This window comes from Elephas maximus, chromosome 19 (genome assembly GCF_024166365.1).
Source record: "Elephas maximus indicus isolate mEleMax1 chromosome 19, mEleMax1 primary haplotype, whole genome shotgun sequence".
NCBI lineage: Eukaryota > Metazoa > Chordata > Mammalia > Proboscidea > Elephantidae > Elephas > Elephas maximus.
In genome coordinates, this window is record NC_064837.1 from 54680003 (window position 1) to 54698764 (window position 18762).

General features: G+C 51.4%; 1 protein-coding gene across 7 annotated transcripts; it reads right to left on the reverse strand.

Annotated features, from left to right (window-relative positions):
• Positions 1–2926: 2926 nt before the first annotated feature.
• On the reverse strand, positions 2927–17234 carry LOC126062886 (transmembrane ascorbate-dependent reductase CYB561). Of its 7 annotated transcripts, none has more exons than XM_049860893.1 (6): positions 17036–17133; positions 7486–7700; positions 6312–6410; positions 5930–6033; positions 5269–5426; positions 2927–5036 (listed from the first exon to the last, which is right to left on the reverse strand). In XM_049860893.1, exons 2-6 carry the CDS (start codon positions 7688–7690, stop codon positions 4844–4846), a joined length of 759 nt encoding a protein of 252 aa, XP_049716850.1. In that variant the 5' UTR covers positions 7691–7700; positions 17036–17133; the 3' UTR covers positions 2927–4843. The 7 variants fall into 7 exon arrangements, with proteins under 7 accessions (XP_049716850.1, XP_049716851.1, XP_049716849.1 ...); XM_049860894.1 differs by having other exon boundaries at positions 7486–7703; XM_049860892.1 differs by having other exon boundaries at positions 2928–5036; positions 17073–17151.
• Between the last annotated feature and the right edge of the window lie 1528 nt (positions 17235–18762).

The window sequence follows — 18762 nt, forward strand, 5'->3', positions numbered from 1 at the left end:
TCTATACTTAAAAGAGTGATTTGTACTAATATGATTTTGATTCTAACTCTTCTTTGCTGTCCTTTCAAGACACTTGCTGGAAAAAGCTTTAATGCACTTAGTTTTCCTTTAGGTTTTCTATAACTCAGATGTAAAGGACTTTCTCTGTACAGTATATTATCCAATGCATGTTTGTTCTCTATCCTGATATATTGAACACCACACAGTTGTGAACTCGTGCAGTGGGGCTGTCCCACGCCCAGCAGAGGCTTCTAGCCCCCTGTGTATAAGTAAAGACATTTTTCTTGCTGTACTTGCTTGAGCAGTTTTATTGTCTGTACATGTGAGCTGTGTGAGATAGATGTGAAAAGTTTAAATGAATGCATTTTCCTGCCCCATGTATACAGATCGTCATCTGTACAATGAACTATGTATGAAAGCAAATGTACTTATTTATAAATGGTTAACACTTGGAAAAACTGTGGCCATTGTGGTGCTTTTCTCCAGTAACAATACCTCTCCAGGAAGCTGCACCTCCAGCTCAGCCCTCACTGAGGCCTGCAGTGCTGTGGAGGCCTCCTCCCAGGGAAGAATTTGGCAGGTTAAGGTCAAATTCTAGATGATTGGGCTGGTCTCTCATGGGACATCCAGAGTCACCCCTTCATGCATTTATTCACCGAGGAGGTCATTGAGCACCCCCTTGGGGTTAGACACTGTAATAGGCACTCTGTGTGGACAAGAAGACATTGTTCTTAAGGCCTATCAGCAAAGGTTCACTGCATTCACTGACAGAGGGAGGCTTTTTCTTCAAGTGGAAGATTTTCTTTCTTCAGTCATGCTAAGGAAGCACTGACCTCTCCTGGTTTCATTTTGATAGTCAAAGGTACAGCTCAATCCAGCCACTTTACCAAAATCCAAGACTGAAGTGGGCAACAGTCCTAGCTGTAGATCCAAAAGCCGGCTTTGTCAAAGCTGGAGGCCCACTGCTTCCGGTGACTTTATTTTTCCTTCAGAAATCTGGCCAGCATTTCTAATCCTCACCATAAAGAGGACTGCAGGTTTCCTGAAACTGGCTGGAGACTCAGTACCTTACAAAAAGTGGCCGGCACTGAGCCCTGTAGCTTTTCCTGCCCAACGGCTGCCTCTTTGTCTGCTTCAGGGACAAGCAAGGAAGGAGACCATTTCCACTAGATATCAGATTGTGCTAAACAAACATCCCTGCTCTGTAAGTACAGCCATTTCCCCAAACAGCTGAAGCTGGACACGCAGGAAGACCCCAAGGCCTGTGTAGTCATCCCAGCCAGGTCGCCAGGACTGCCTTCTGAGAAGCAGGGAGGACTCGGGGAGGAGGGAGGATTGGTCACTCAGTCTGAAAACCATTCCTAGGCTGTTCAGTTATTAAAATTCAAAAATGGGTAATTGTTTGGCAGGAACCCCAGCTGTTTCCTTTAAGGATGCCTGGGACATTTGGAAAGAGAAAGGTAATGATTCCTAAAAAAGCTAATTCTTAAAAGGAATCTGCCCTGAACGTAAATAAAAAGCCACTCAGAGTAGAAGCAAAGCACGAACTAGCAGAAGGTAGATTCTCAGAAGTAGTAAACCAGATCCCCTTACCCCTTGTTTTCATTCTTTTACAGTAACTCTTCGGACTTAGATGTGCCATTGTGCGAATGTGCCCATGGGGAGCTAGACTCCCCTTGGGAATGAACACACAGGCAGAAACCAATGAGGGGGTGCAGTGTCATCTTTCAGCTTTAAAAAAAAAAAGGCGGAGGAGTATGGAGAGACTTGGCAACTCTGTCATTCCAGTCCCAGGAATAGGATAGAGCATTCGTAAGGTGTCTAAACGGCCCTGTGATAAAAAGGGAGGTCCCTCATAGGATGGTGCTCAGAGGCTGCTCTCCGAGGCCATTCTCCTGAGATGCCCGTTATGTTCCATTAGTTTTGTATAGAGGAGGAAGTGAAGGAGTAGCCCCCCACAGGGGAGGTCATCATCCTCCTCAGGGAGGATCTGAATATTCACAAACAGCAAAGTGACCCATGAGATTTTGAGACTAAAGCCAGAAGTGAGATGGCACATTAACAGGGTCAAGAGCCCTCTGCCCGATATTGACTGAGAAGTCAGCTGGTGACGTGTGTCAAGCCATGCCCTGTGAGGTCCACAGAGAAGCCTTGATTCAGGAAACTCTACGGATGCCTTAAGGATAGGCCTCATGCACTTGTTCATACACACTAGACGCCAGACACAATACAGAAAACAGCTTAAAGAAACGTTAGGAACCAAGTAGTCTTGTTACAAAACACTTATTTACCTCATGAGGGGATTTGTCGTAGGATTCCTTTAAATCATAAGCTCCCTGGTAAATTTTTAAGTTGTTTTAGGCAGGGCTTTGAACTGGTTCCCTCTGATTTGAACCCCTGCTGAGAATTTGCATTTCCACCCCAGATATACTAGATCAGAATCTACAGTCTAACAAGATCCTCAGGTGATTCTTATGTATAATTTTGAGAACCACTGCTCTACTACAGGTTCTCAGAATTGGTCCCTAACCAGCAGCATTAGATTCGCCTGGGAACTCGTTATAAATGCAGATTCTCTGCAGGGTTTCGAACTAAACCAGCACCGTTGGAAGCCCTGGATTTAGGTGATAGTGCTTCTGCTGAAGCCCTGGTTTTAGTGACAGGGCTTCTCAGGGGAACACAGTACAAGAGGTGCAACCAAATTTACCACAAACAAAGCTCCTGTCTGAGCCAAATGAATTGATCTACACTGTAATCACAGCTTGTTCCAAAAGCTTTGCTCTTCTTATTAAGGAACAAAGAGACATTTAAAAAGGAAAAACGTCAATTGAATACAGAGGGAAACTTCTTGCCAGGGGCCTTATCAGGCTCCTGCAGCTCCACCGTCCAAGCCCTTCTCTCTAGGTTGAGTAAGGGTTTATCACAGGGAAGAGCCTCCTCCACTTGGGCCAGAGACCGGACAAGCTCAGGGCCATTTCAGACTCTGCGCCGTGATAAATATCATTAATCACTTTACCCTCTGTGCCTGGCCTGCAGCTATTTAATTTCTTTCAACCCTCAAACTAACTCATCTATCTGACTCGGCTAAAAGCAGTGGCTCCTTTATTGCCACAGAAAATGAAGATAATAGGCAAGAGGTTTACTGCAGACATTTATTGAATCATCTGTTACAGCAACAACACATTGTACTTCACAGAAGATTGGCCACAGGCAAAATAAACCACTACGGATCTGTCTTTTGGGGGACCTTCTTTGGCTCCTTATTTTCCAACATAACGCTTTGAAAAACAGGCCAGTTTACAACTTTTATTGCAAATTTAACGTTCTGTTTCACTAACAAGCATTCCGGCTGGTGGGGGAGATGCACAATTGTACTTTGGCTGTCTAAGGTAGAGTTTTCCACATGTAAACATTTGTGTGCCAGGTGACTGAAGAGCTGACAGAGTCCCTGCCCTTGCCGAGCACACAGTCTACACCGGCACCCAGGGCAGGCTGCAGAACAGGCCAGAGACCCCGACGGTGCCTAGACAGGGACACTGCCTGAAGCAGGGCCCAAGAGGAAAGCTAGTGACTGGAAATCTGAGCCGTTCTGGGGACTAGCCCACTTCTCTAAGGCAGCGTTTGGGTTCGAAAAAGGCAACTGTTAAAAGAACAGTACTCAGATTCAGGACTTCTGTTGATTTCTTAAGTAAACTCTGCTTCAAACTATGTCATGTTCCTCAAAACCCAGAAAATGAGGAAAACAAGGAGAGCATTTGCCAAGTCAAAAAGTACATAATGGATGCTCTAATCATGTTATCTCCAGACCAATGCCAGTGACTCAGCTAACTGCACAACACACTTCACGGGGCTGGAGGGCGTCCAGACACCACCCGGCATCTGTCTAATCACCTTCCTCCAAAGATGGACACCAGGTAAGAGAGGGAGAGGCTTCTCTCTGAAAGCAAAGCAGGAGTCTCCCCATCAAAGGAGGCAACAATGGCAGCTTTTCATTTAAAATAAAAAGCCTCCCTGTCAGAGCAGTGCCTGCACTAGCAAAAAGCTTGTGAGTCAAAGCACAAGACGAGGGGGGCGGGGAGCCACAGGCCCACAATAAGCCGAGCTACCACCCAGACCAGCCCATGGAGGGGAACACCGTCCTGAATCAAACCCTTCCTCCTATTTAGCTGTCCCCATCTGTCGCGGGGAAGTCATCTGAAGTCCTGCACCTCTATCTCCTCTCCCAGCAAAGCCATCCTGGGGCAAACGGGTTGCTGCCGGGCCCAAGCTGACTCTGGAGCTTCCTAGGAGCCAGTCCCTCCCCTCTCCATATATCACTCACTCCCACTGCCAAAGGAGCAGGTTGGTATACACAGCGTGTTATTCAGGCTGGCCGGGCTTCTGGTGTGACTCCAGGGTTACATAGCACAGCAGGCTTGGCCTTTACAGGCCTGTCCCTGAGGCCCTTAGGTTCTCCTGCAGCCTTCCTCTACGCCCAGTGGTACCCACAGACCTCACTCCCATCAGGTGGAGCCACTCTTCTGTCTCCTTCGGGGATCCATTCTTGGGCAACAGGACTTACTACCTAAAGCCTTCTCCATGTGAAAGGACAACAGGGGCAACAGGGCCTTTGTGTGACTACTAGGACTAGTCTAAAGCAGCAGCGAGAAGAGAAAGCAGAGGGAGAACAAACCTAAGTCCCAGAAATTAGCTCCAAAATAGACACAGCTGCACCCCACTCCCCAGCTCCTCTGCAGGAGCCCCTCACCCGGGAGCCACTAATCCTGGGGACAGCCTCAGCGGGGGGGGGTGGAGAAAGAAACATCACCCCTACAGAGGCAAGGAGGACGCTGGCTGCATGCCATCACTGGGAGCTGGGACTGTCTCCCTCCGTCAGCGTCTTGAAGTCCATTGAGAGAGCTTGTTCTTCAGCCTGGGATGGCCGCTTCCAGTCAGTGCGAGTCAAGATGTAGAGCACAACCACACCAAAGCAGGCCAACAGCAAGCCCAAAATGTTGGCCAAGACACCCTCAGGCGTGAATGTGCTGTACTTAGTCCTACAGGGTTAAGATAGAAGAAAGAAGCCACCCAAGAAGTCACAGTTAGGCCAAATGCCATTCATACCCTGGGCCAGAAAGATGCCACAGTATTCCAACACCAGTTCCCATCTGCCCCCACCCCAACAGAAAAATTACTGCTTATCTAACACCAAAAAAGCTGGCTCAGAAACAGGGCTCAATCATTGTAAGTAATCATGGGCCCTGCCCTCTCGTGTCATGGGACACTCACCCAAGTTTAAACAGTAGCGCCTCCTTCAGGCCAAGCAGGGCTGTACCCACAGAAAGGAGGAAGATGGTGGCGCCAAAAAAGATGTGCTGTGGGCGGTAGCGGCTTCGCAGAGAAAATGAAGCTCCAGGGAACAGGAAGAAGCTGAAGCCCACGAGCCACTACAAGGAAAGGAGAGGAGGTGCTAGGGGACTGAGCAAGGCTGGGCACCTCCCTCCTGGCCACCAGCTGAGCAGCTCAGAGGACACCCAAATCAGCTGCTTCCAAGCTAGGGCTGCCAACTCCGTCTCCAGCTGCTTGGCTTCCTTCATCTTAAAAGCAATGGCAGGGGAAGCACTAAGCACTTATAGGAAAGAGTACTGGCCCTCAAACACTTGAAGCCTCACCTCAGCACATCATATTCATACACTCGGAAGGCCGGGCACATGGCCAATCACATTCGCTAAGTCAGCCAGCTGGAAGGGTACCTGGGATCTAAGACACCCTCCGCTATAAAACCCTGGGTTTGTACCCACTTACAATCTGAAGACAGCATCCAACTGTACTAAAGCCACCCTTGCATCTTTGGGAGTCCCTGGAAAATGGGCTATCGCTCCCCTCCCTCACCCCATCTCCCCCATCCTGTGTTGGTGGCCCAGGGACCTGTGGGGCTGAAAGGACTCACCTGCACAAAGTAAAGGGTGAAGACGAGAATCCCACACCAGCTGTGCAGGCTATACAGGTCAGCATAGCCCTTCTTCTTGTGGTAGTTGAACACCGCCACCAAGCCTGGACCGGACAGGATAGGTCATGTGAGGACAGGGCTGGGCATGGAATAGGGAGGGACAAGGTGATCCAAGGAAAGTTGCGCTGACTGGAACTTTTGGACTCCCATCACAGCTCTATGGCTGCCAGTACCAAGTGTCCCTCCTAGGATGATGGAAGGTTAGGCATGGGGGAGAAGGAACCGTAGCAGAACAGGAGTGAGGAGCTTAGACGGTTGGAGCATCTACTTCCCCGAGCCTGAGCTAGGAGCGGGGAAAGGGAAGGCTGTGCCAGGAACTCACCCACCAGAGCAATGATGAATGCAAAGACATGCAGCAGCCCGTGCAGGACTTTGGTTGTGCGTTTGGCCTCGTTCCTGAAGACACGGTAAACCAGCAGAGCTTATGGGAAGGGAGAAAAGGAACAAAGTACATTAGCCTGTGTTCATGGCTTTCCTGCCGCAAGCACCAAGGAGGCCCGCCATGGCGGGAGATGTGGAGTTAGGGGCCGGACAAGGTATCCCAGGCACAGGAAACCCATCCGGGGCCCTTCAAGGTCGGCACCCTTGGGCTGTATGTCCCTGAACACTGCAGCCCCATCCACCCACCTCCCAAACATCCACCCAGAGGCTGGCATGATTCCTGGGGCCACAAGAGGCAGCAAAGGTAAGGGGCACGGCCCACAGTCTCTACCTACAGCAACCGCCAGGCCCCTCAGAGAGCTCCACCCCAAGCTGGACACCTTGCCAGGTGTCCTGTGTAACCCAGATTCATCATGCAGTCACAGTGAGGTGCCACCAAGCTTCTGAGTTCACCTTTTAGCTGTGTTGGCCCCCACACAGTCCAGTATTAAAGCCTGGTCAGACAGTCACTATGTCAACCAGCAGGCTCCCTGCTTCGAAACCCCTGGTTCCCAAAGCAGAAATTGTGATCCCACCTAGTTTACCCTCACTGCCTGAGGGGGCAGGGCCAAGTCGCTTAGGGGATCTTCTCAGGATTCTGCTGCTGAGGGGGTAGCTGTGGCTAGGGCCACATCTAGGAAGAATGGCTCAAGCAAATATAGACCCAGCTTTCTAGTTTTTTTTTTTTCTAGTTAGCAGACCAAGAAGGCCACACATGGCCACCAGGAGGATGGAGGCCAAGCACCCCTATTCCCACCCCAGGGAGGTACTCTAGCTCAGCCAAGTCCAACATCCCTCCACACACTCCTGTACACCTTTTTCCAACCTCAAACCAAAGCCCGGCCCAGCAACCTGCCCTGTGACATGCATAGCCTTGGAGGCTCCTTGTTAAAGCAAGAATGCAAGTGCTGGGACAATGTGGGCAAGGATTGGGTTCCCAGTGTCACCAGGCTCTAGCCCAGCTTCCTTCTCTGCCTTTCCTAGAATCATAGATTTGTATAACTAGAAGAGCCCTCAGGGGTGACAGAAGCCCTGCAAACCGCCTCTCTCATGTACACCTCCCGTGGGAGCCTCACCATCGCCCTGCAGGAAGATCAGGCCGATGACCATGCAGAGGGGATGCACATTGAACTGCAGGGCGCTCTTCCAGGCAATGCCGCCTCGGTACAGGCCGAGCCAGGCGCCCGTCATGGCCACCACGGTCAGACCCAGCAGCTGGGAGAAGGCCACGTAGTAAGGCAGCCCTCTGGGGACAGCGGCTGTGCCGACGCCACTCTCCATGCTGAGGCGGCTGCTGAGGAAAGACAGCAGAGCTCAGAGGAGCCCACAGCTTCCCCATGCCACCCCTGCTGTTGTCCACCTGCCCCCGCTCCCCCAGATCCCTGGGCAGTGGTCCCAAGTCTCAGCAGCAGCCCCAGAGATGGACCCTGGGCCTGGCTGGAGCTTCCTATGCAAGTAAAGACACTCCCAGGTCTGGTGACAGGAGGACCAGCACCTGTGCTTTATTTTCTGCCTCATGAGACCCTGGGTTCTCTCAGGTGGGACTTACAGGTAAATTACAGGTACGTTAGCAAATTTCTTGGAGGTACAGAGTTAGGCACTTTCTCCCACAGATGGACCATAAAGTGCATCTGAGGTGAGAATGGAGAGCCCACCTCCCCATCCTGAGGCCCCATTTGTTAAGCCCCAGGCTGGAAATGGGAGAGCAGGTGCCCACCCCACAGAGCCTGGGCCTGGCCATCAGACCCCTCCTCCCCACACAGCACCCCCGCAGAATTCACCCAGCTTGTCACTGAACGTGCCAACCCTGTGGTGCCTGCAGGGGCAGCCCAGCAGCTCCTTTTCCCTTGTCGCCTCTTTCTCCCGCTCCAAACCCAGGGCAGGTTAGAGCCACACCCCTCTCTCTGGAGAGACGTCCAAACTGAAGGCTAGAGAAATGAGAGCTACAAAGAAGACTGCCTCACCACTTAAATTCATAAAGTGTTTTCACACACACTATATGAGTTACAACAACCCTATAAAGAAAACAATCTCTTTTATTCTATAAAGCAGGTGTATTACTATGTTCATTTTCCAGATAAGAAAATGGAGGCTCCAGGAGGCTTGAGAAAGCCTCGCCCAAGAGGCCGCACAGCAAGCCCATGAGAGTGTTGGCGTCAACTCTTCGCCCTGAACCTCCTGGCTCTCCTGACCCCTGCCCAGCCAGCACCCCCACACCACACACCCAGGTGTCACTGGTCCAGACCCATCTTCACAGCCCTCTCACTGTCCCATGATCCCTTGCGGACGGTGACATTGGGCAGCGGGAGAATGAGGAGGAGAGGAGGGAAGGGACAGCTACAAAGACAAACGGGCTCGGCCTGCCCTAGCTTTGCCCACCCAAGCCCACAGAAAGGTGCTCGCCCAGAGCAGAGTGTGGAACAGCTCACCAGCTTTCCCACCCAGAGGGTCACAAACTCATCTCCCCTACCCCACTGGTACCGGCCTCCCCAGCCCAGTCTGGCACGTCCCCTCCAGGGCGGCCATCTCCAGCCCACCGGCACCAGCCTTGCTGAAAGCAGCCATGGAAACACCCTGAGCTTCTCCATTGTCAGCAGAAAGCAAGCCGCAGCGAGCCTAACACAGAGACCTCCGGGCTGAAATACTGTCCGGTAACCCCTCCAGCGCCCAGATGCAGTCTCCACCCTCAGGTGTCAGCCTTGCCTTCCTGTCCTGGCCTTCAGCTCGGTCTTTAATCCCCAATCTTCTCTGCCACGTCTCACAGCTGTTAGCAACTCCCACCATTAAAAAAAAAAAAGAAGAATTTTAATACATGCGCCCTGTGGTAAATTGCAGATAAACAAAAAAGAAAAAAGTTTACAAGTAATAACATTTTGATTTATGTCCTTACATTCTTTTCTCCTTAGAAATATATATTCTTTTATAGAAACAGGATCACATTTTTCTAAGCTGTTTTTTCTATATCATGCATATCTTTTCACCAATGAATATCATCTACCTCATCATTTTCATAACTGAACAGGTTGTGTTGTACGGCTGTTCCATATTTTAACCAATTCCCTAATCCCTTGTTATTAAACATTTAGCTGGCTTCCAGTTGTTCATTAAATAAACACCACTATGTGGTTGTCTTTGCATACTTGTCTAATTAAGTCCTAAGCAGAAAAATGGAATCCTGAGGAAAGGGCTGTGTTCTTTTTTAGGTTTTTTGTTTGTTTTTGTGGCATTTAAAGCAGTGTTTAGTAAAAATTAATAATAGTCTTATATACATACATCAATAATCAAACATCTAACTCAAAAACCTACAAAATGAATAACACTATAAACTGAATAACAAAGAATAAGAAATTAATAAGTAGTAAGCTGTTCCTCTTCCCTGACCAGTTCCCTTAGTCCGGTGTCTACATCTGATCAGGAAACCTCTCCCTTCCCAGCAGATACTGGACTACAGAGAGCTACCATAACTATCCTTTCTGCTGAGGGAGCGGGGGGCTCTTGTATTATTCAGTTCCTTCAAATTTTACCTTGGTTCTGGAATTGTAGAGAATTACTTTTCTCACATCCAGTTTCATAGCCCCTAACAACAGTTTAACCAAAATGGGATTTCTGAGGAGATGCTGCCCTTCACTTAACTGGAAATTCTCTTCCCTGCACCGTACATCCAACTCCATCTGCTTCCCATTAAAGAAAGTTCTTAGGTATCTGAAAAGACATTTTTCTAATGATAAAGGAGACAGATGAGACAGGTAAATACATAACAAATGGCACTATAGACAATGCCAACAAAATGACCAGTATTTCCACATGTTTAAGATGAGTAAGTATTAATACATGACTTTCTCAGAAGCACAGACAGGGAGAGGAGGCCAGATGGGTGGTGGGTGTGTTCCCTGCTCCTTATCCTCTCTTCACTGTGTACCCTAAGCCCTCAGAAGCTCTGCCTTTTTTTTTTTTTTTTTTTTAGGTTTTTGATACATTCTGCCAAAGCATCTTCCAGAAACACAGCCCCAACCTACACTTCCAGGGCAGGTGGGACACCTGTTTCCAGAAGCCCTGGTGGACAGTGAACCCCTTATTTCTAGAATTCTAGCATCTGCCCTTATCTGTCACTTCTACACAAGTGACTCCTAAATCTAGTGCCGACTCTGTCCTCTCCCCCAATCTCAAACCACAGTTCTAACTGTCCACTATACATCTCTACCTGGACATCGCACAGACACTTGAAACTCACACACCCAAACTCACTAAACCTCCCACTTAGCCAGTGAGGCTGCTTACCTCGTCCCCAGCACTTACACCTTGGCACCTCAGACAGACCACCGAGTCCCAGCAGGTCTCTCCCTCCCTAGGTCTCTTGCCATGACTCCCTTCCTGACCATCCTCACTGCCACCACCCGATGGATTCAAGACACGCAACTTCCCCCCACCTGAGGCTATCAAAACCGCATCCTTATTGGTCCCTTTACCTCCATCTACCCTCTACAGCCATGGTTAATGATTTACCCTCTTCAAGAGCCTGACAAGCCAGGACACTCTCAGCTCCCTAAGTCATGGCCCCCGTGCAGAAGCTGTCGCCCATTGCCCGCAGGTAAAATGCCACCTCCCTACGATGACCCTAATTCACTCTTCATTTCCTTACCAAGCTCATTCAAGGGACTCTCTCTACTCCCTGAATAGAAGAACACTACAAGTTGTTATTCCTTCTACCTCACACACCTCCTGCCACGTCCCTGCTCCCTGCAATACGTGCCCCCTCCTCCACTCCCCCGCAAGGATTTGCTCCAGGACCTGAAGTGGGCGTTGTGTTCCTCAACGTGTGTGTCGTGTCGTACCCCCACCCCACCCCCCCGCCCCACCTACCTCCCCCCCCCCGCCCCCCGCGCAGCACTGGCACCTGTGCGTCCCCAGGCTCTCCTGCACTGACTTACCCTTCCGGCCTCGTCTTATGTTAATCTCTGGTGTGCGTCTGCCTCGGCACACAGGGAGCTCCTTGAAGGTAGGGCTGCGGCTTACCCTTCTCTGAGTGTCCCTGAGTGCCCTGACTCTAGCAGGAAAAATGCACTAGATGGAGAAATGCTGTCCTCTGGTCACTTCACGTGTCCTCTATCCTCCTCCCAGTTCGCCGCCCTCATTTATTAGCTTCACCCCGTGCAGTCGGAACCTGATTAGCCCTGAGTTAGGACGTGCAGAAGGAACGTCACTCTGCTGCTGTCCGACCCGCCACACATCTCTTATTTTTTTAATTGCGGTGAAAATATATTCACCAAAACATTCGCCGCATTTACAATTCTGTGACACTGATTACATTCTTCATGTTGTGCCACCATTATCGCTAACCTTTTCCACCACTGCTAACATAAACCTAATGCCCCCCCCAACAAAAACTCCCCCTTCTTCCCTCCTTCCTGCTCCTGGTAACCATTAATAAGCTTAGGTTTCTATAATTTGCTTATTTCATATAAGTGAGATCATACAGTTATTTGTCCTTTTACAACTTACAATGTTAGCACAGTGGTTAAGAGCTCAGCTACTAACCAAAAGGTCAGCAGTTCAAACCCACCAGCCTCTCCTCAGAAACCCTAGCAAGTGAAAGTGATTATGATGAAGAATCTGTTGCGAGCAGGGATTGGTTCAATCATTTCCCAAAGTGAGAGCATGTTTATATAACATTAAAGGGCAAGTACGAGTTGTCTGTTAAGTTGGCCGTTTCCATTTAATCCAAAGGCAGCTCTCCTGGTCCACACCAGCCCCCGGAAACCAGGCATCAGAGGAAGTCCAAGATAAAGAACCACCTTTGGTCTGGGGTCTTAAAAGCTAGCAAGCGGCCATCAGAGATGCATCAAATGGTCTCAACCCACCTGGAGCAAAGGAAAAGGAAGAACAGCAAAGACACAAGGAAAATATGAGCCCAAGAGAAAGAAGGGGCCACATAAACCAGAGACTACATCAGCCCAAGCCTAGAAGAACTAGATGACTGTCCTGACAGGGAACACAACAGAGAATCCCTGATAGAGCAGGAGAAAAGTGGGATGCAGACCTCAAATTCTAGAAAAAAGACCAGACTTACGGTCTCAGACTGGAGAGGCCCCAGAGGTCATGGACTTTCTGTTAGTCCAAAACTAAAACTGTTCCCAAAGCCAACTCTTCGAAGATTAGACTAGACTATAAGACATAAAATGATACTGGTGAGGAGTGTGCTTCTTAGCTCAAGTAGACACACGAGACCATGTGGACAGCTCCTGTCTGGAGACGAGACGAGAAAGCAGAGGAGGACAGGACCTGGCTGAATGGACACGGGAAATACAGGGTGGAGAGGAGTGTGCTGTCACATTGTAGGGAGAGCAACTAGGGTCATGTAACAATGTGTGTATACATTTTTGCATAAGAAAGTGACTTGAATTGTAAACTTTCACTTAAAGCACAATAAAAAAATAATAATAAAAGAACCACCTTCGAAACCACGGAGGCCCAACTTATGGACAAAATATCCCACTTTGATGTATAAGAAAATAGAGACTCAAAGAGAATAAATGACATGCTCAAAGTTACCGTCAGCAAATAGCTGCTCAGCTCAATGGTTTATTAAGCACTTACTATATGCCAAAGGAGTCCTAGTGGTACAGTGGTTAAGCACTCAGCTGCTAACTAAAAGGTCAGTGGTTGAAACCTACCACCTGTTCTGCAAGAGAAAAATGTGGCAGATTGCTTCCATAAAGATTACAGCCTTGGAAACCATATGGGGCAGTTCTACTCTGTCCTATAGGGTCATTGAGTCCAAACCGACTAGATGGCGACAGATTTGGTTTAGAGTTTACTATATGCCAGGCACTCTGCTAGATACTAGGGCTACAGATAAGACAAGTTCCCTGGCCATTCGGGGCTGACAGACAAGTTGCAGGGCAGACATAGATTTTAAAGTGAAGGGTTTTAGGAATTCAAGCCAAGTCTGCCCAACTCCAAGAGATGTTCCTCCAAGTCTTCTCCAAGTGGTATCTCAGCTCTGCACTAATACCCCAGTAATTAGGGCTCAAGAGTTTCAATTAAGCCCCCACTTGAGCTGTCATGCCCTCCAAATACTGTAGCCAATCAGGGACCCAGTCAGCTGGTCGAGGTGGTCACTCGGAGGCAGAGCTCCAAGGCTGTCCTGCCCAACTCCATGCAACGCTGGTGGTGCAGCCTCCCCTCTGTACCAGCTCACAAGTTGGGTGAGCCCAGCACAGCCGAGAGCACGGTGTGTCCCTGCATGCTCGCCCAGGGAAAGGCACCAGGACAAGAGAGTATGGGCAAAAGAGAGGCGTTATAGGATGGCGGACGAACCGCAAACGCTTCGTTTCAATTTACTGCTAACGCAGCTCTCCTGGTCCACATCAGCCCCAGCTAACCACGGGTCCAGAGGAAGCCCGAGATAAAGAACTTTTGGAACCGTGGAGGCCCAAGCTACCTCCCTACCCTCCCCTCACTGGAAGGGGACGCCCCTAAGTCTAAATGTGAGGGATGATGGGAGACTTTGCATCCGAGCCAAGCAAGGAGGCACTCCTCCTCGCAGGCCTGGGGCTGGCCTACTGACCTCACAGTCAGTTCTCAGTGTGCAAACCCCAGACTTACAAAAAGTAAAGTAGTGAGTGGTTTTGTGCTTTACAACAGATGGACTGAAAGATTCCTTTAGCAACAGATTCCCCTATGGCTTATTCAGTTTGACGTCACTGCAACGAGGGGCTGTGTTCGGTGCCGGAGGATGAAGACATTTCAATGTCTCTGGACAGTCTGACCCACCCACATACATGTGCAAATCTTGACACCATGAACATCCACTCCCTAGGCAGCAAACAGGCCTCTGAACCTTGGCTCTCACTTTCCAACCTGGACAGGGAGGGTATGCTCTCGTCCTTCCTTCCTAACTGGGTGGTACCCAGACACCTCCTGTGTTCCAAACCAGAGCTGAGGGCAGCAGCTTCAAGGGAAGCGGCCACTCTTCATCCCTAAAGGCTTCCTCTGCCCAGCACACCTGAGTCTTGGACCCAAAGGTGGCCCTTACGTAGCCACCCTCCTCTCTCAGAGCACAGGCTGCAATGACAGATCTCTGGCAGCTCCTGGAAACTTGGGCTGTGACGGTAACCCCCACACACACCCCACCTGCAGTCAGGCTCCACTTAACACAAATGGACAGGGACAGCAGCTGCCGGAGGGCTAGACTGTACACTGAGCATCACTCTCCTCCCCATCCTGAGGCACTTTATTAAAAGAGAACCAAGCTAATCTCGTTAGGGAGGCCAGACACTGTGCAGGTTGCTCAGCCTGGAAGCAGGTGGGCGGGAGCCTGGCAGGGCTGGAGCCCTTCTTATTAGAAGCAGGGTTTTAATTGAGTTAGAAAAGACCAAGAGAGGCGAGAGGGGACTAGATCTTTCCTTAATGGGGTGAGGGGGGAAATGGCTTGAAGGTCCTTGATGTGAAGAAAGAGAAGGCACATTGAGGGATAAGCTCTTAGCTGGGGCCCTTTCTTATCAGTTCCACTCAGGAAGAAAGCAGAGCTTGAATTTGGACAATGGCCGGCTTCCGCTTTAGGCACAGGAGGCCCATGCGAGGGGCCATGATGCTCATAGGAACCCACAGAAGTGTTCCCATTTATGTTAAAAATCAGAAGAAGAAATGAACTTTTAGGGTCCATGTCCCCCTTTTGAGCCTATTCCTCATCTATAAGGTGGGGGATACCAGCTCTACCTTACTGGACTCTCTCATCCAATTACCATGGAGCTGATTCCAACTTACAGCAATGCTACAGGACAGACTAGGTCTGCCCCATAGGGTTTCCAAGGCTGTAATCTTTACGGAAGCAAACTGCCACATCTTTCTCCCACGGAGCGGCTGGTGGGTTTGAACCATTAACTTTTTGGTTAGCAGCTGAGCACTTAACCACTACACCACCAGGGCTCCTTTTACTGGACTCTAGCAAAGATTCAGTGGGATAAATATGTACCAGCGCCTAGCATGGTATCTGTCCCACAGTTGACATTCAAAGAGAGATCCAACAAAAACTAAATCCAGTCCTAATAGCACCTTAGAAAGTCTCACAGGTCAGAAGCTGTTAACACATGAGAGGTGGGACCACAGCCAGCCAGATGGCAGCAGACAGCGCTGCCCCTCTAATAAATCCACACTCCCCTGTGTCCACCATCAGACCCCCACTGAGCAGAACCCCCCGCCCCCCACCGGAGCTGGAAACAGCGTAAGACAGTCTGCTTTTAATCTCTGATACTTGATATTCCCAAAACTCATTTAGGGATTGATTAGACAGGGGGTGCTTTGTGAAGCCACACTTTTGGAGGTGGTTAATTTCTCAAGCAAGGGGCCCTGGCAGCACAAAGGTTAAGGGATTGGTGGCTAGCTAAAAGCTTAGTGGGTTGGAACCCACTCAGCAGCTCGGTGGGGGAAAGACCTGGCAATCTGCTTCCGTAAAAACTCCACGGCACCCAACATCAGTTTCCCTTGGCAGCCGGGTTTGCCAAGGCTAGTCCACCAACACCTTGTAATACTACTGAACCACTTGGGTTAGCAGAAGCCCTAGCTGCAGGCCAAGGGAGGGTGGCTGTGGCTAAGGCAGGAATAGTAGTAAGACAAAGAGGGTGGTTCCACCTCAGAGCCCAGGAGGCACCTCCTACAAGGGGGTGGGGCTGCAGCAGCTCTTCTTCCTTATGGGTCTTGCCTTGGCATTTACAAGTTGGGGGTTACCTGTATTTTCTATCTCAATCCAATCTCAAATCAAGGCAACCAGAGGAGGTGGCATAACTTTGTAGTTGTTTTCACCCTGCCTATGAAAGTAAAGGAAAAGAACCCAGGCATCCTAAGACGGAGCTTCATTTAATGAGTATTCCAAAATCCTCGAAGAGTGCCAAGGTGGAATGAATGACAAAAGGAAACTAAAGGGCGAAAGATTTGTAAGGGGTGCCAGCCTCTGAAGACATGTCTGGGAGTCCAGGGTCCACGTGGATATCTGGGGCCCACGGGGGAAGGGCAGGCAGAGAAAAGAGGCATTCCTGCCATCCCACCCTCCACAGCTACCCGCCGTGCCACAGTTCAGGGCCCACCGAGGCCAACTCAAGGAGTCAGGATCTCCCAATCTGGACGCTCTTATCCTCACATGAAGCTGGGGGTGTTAAGGAGAGAAAAGAAGGGATCTGCTAGCTAGATCACCCTGAGGCAGAGGTCCCACCACCTTCGAAGCAGTTCCGGTTTCAGGTCTCAAAAGCACAGTGGCAAATGTTGGACGATCCACTTCTACCTTGCCTTATTCTAGAACATGGCAAATATTAGCCATAGGCCTGTAAGGTTTAGATTCGGGGTCACCTGCCCTCTCCATTTTAACTTCAGCAGAGACTCCCAGCACAAGGGCAGACCCAGGGCCAGGGGATGCGCTCCGAGCCTGGGCAGAAGGCTGACAACTCCAGGAGGGAGCAGGACACGCTTGTTCACCTCCCGGCCTTGTTCAGTGGCCCCTCCAAGCCTGGGGAGGCAGGACTACATCTGAGAGCCACGGAGGTGAGGCAGGGAAGCGAAGTGGGCAAACTTGCTTCGGGCCCGGGGAGCCGACCTGTTCCGGCGCAGGCGCGGTCTCTCCCGTGTCCGGCTCACCTGGGCCCGCCATTTCCGCCGCCCCAACCCGGCGCACCTGGGTCCGACCCGCCCGCGTCGCCTTCCCGCTCCGCGCCAGGGGCTCCGCGCCCACCACTGGCCGGGGCGCCTACCTAGTCAGGCGCCAGGCCTGGAGTTCGTCCCCACTGCGCGGCGCCGCCCACCGACCTGCGAGCGTCCCCGCGCTGCGCCTCGGCCGCTCTGCCGGTTCCTCCAGCCGCCGGGCTCAAGCGGGCGCGCGCGGGCTGGGAGACAGCGTCGCCATGGCTACCGGGCGGCGGCCGCCGGTTGGCAGCGAGGCGCACGACACTGCGGGTGTCACGCGGCAGGCGCGGGGCGAGAGGGGCCGGAAGTGCCCCCGGAGCCCCGGGGTCAAGGCCCGACCCGCCGGGGCGCCTCGTCAGTGCAGGGCCCCCTGTGGTTCCGCTCGGCCTCCGGACAGGGCCCCGCCAGAGCCGGCGCCCAAGCGGCGACACCTCGATGGCAGGGGCTGCCGCGCAGGACGCTGAGGGGCGAGAACCGTGGCCACCGTCACCTCGGCCTTTTGGACCCGTGCTTGGGTAACCTTCGAAATACGGGCCTCCCAACCCAGCCTCTGGAACTTCCCATGTTCGGGGAGCGCAAAGGGGTCTGCGGCCAGATGGGGGCGTGTGTGTTTGCGTCGCCCGCGGGTAGAGAGGGGACCACGGGGGAGCCCCTCCAGCTCCAGCCCTTGCCCAGGTGCATTTCGGTGGCCGCGGACGAAGCTGGAAGGGGCTGCCGGGTTCGCACAGGCTGGGGCAGGGCGGAGAGAAGGCTCCCCGCAGGCAGAGAGGGGACGGGGGCTGCCGGCGGGGACTGCGCCGAGGTGTGGGAAAGAGCCCCGTCCCGCCCTTCCCTGGCCTCGGTTCCCCGCTTCCTCGTCTCTCACCGCGCCCTCCCTTCTCTCCAACCTTCTTCGCTCCACTGCTCGCGCCCCGCCCAGATCTCAGGGCGCCACTAGGTGTCACGCACAGCCTGGGCCTTGGGCCTCGCTGCAGCTCCTGGAGCCCTGTCTGGGGAAGGGGACCCCACCTAGCCCCAGTCGGGGGAGATGTCACCTTGCTGGGAAGGCTAGGACTAGCCCCTTCCCCAGTTCCATCGTCGAAAGGAGAGTGCCCAGGCTGGGGGTCAGCCCCCACCACGACCCCCTTTGGCCGGCTATGCTGAAAAGCTATGGGTGGATAACAGGGCCGCCTCATACTTCCTACAAACTCTGAACAAAAGGCTCTTTTAGAAACCCAGCCAAGAGCCTAGAGAGCTGAGGGCAACAGAGAAACCCTGCAGACCTTAATGAGCTGGAGCAGATTAACCAGTAAACAAGGTCGCCCGGTTTAATTGTGTCTATTTACTAATCTGTAGTGAAATTGTTGACTATAGGTTAGTAAATAAGTACAAGTAAATCCGTGAGTACCTTGCTTATTGGGTAATCCCTCCCTGTTCAGGAGCCTCAGCTAAGGAAAACCCTTCCCCCACCTGCTTTCCCAGCAGCAGGCGTCTGGGAGGTTGATGAGTCACAGAAAACTGCATATTTAGATCCACTCAGGCCTCCTGGGCTTGCTGAGGGCAGTGGCCAGAGCATCCTGGAACTTAAAGGGCCCTGGCCTAGTTGGGGCTTCAGGTTGAGATACCTCCTTACACAGAGAATATACATACTCTCAAGCCCGTGGCCAGACACACGAGGGTGCCCACTGCCCTAGGCACACCTT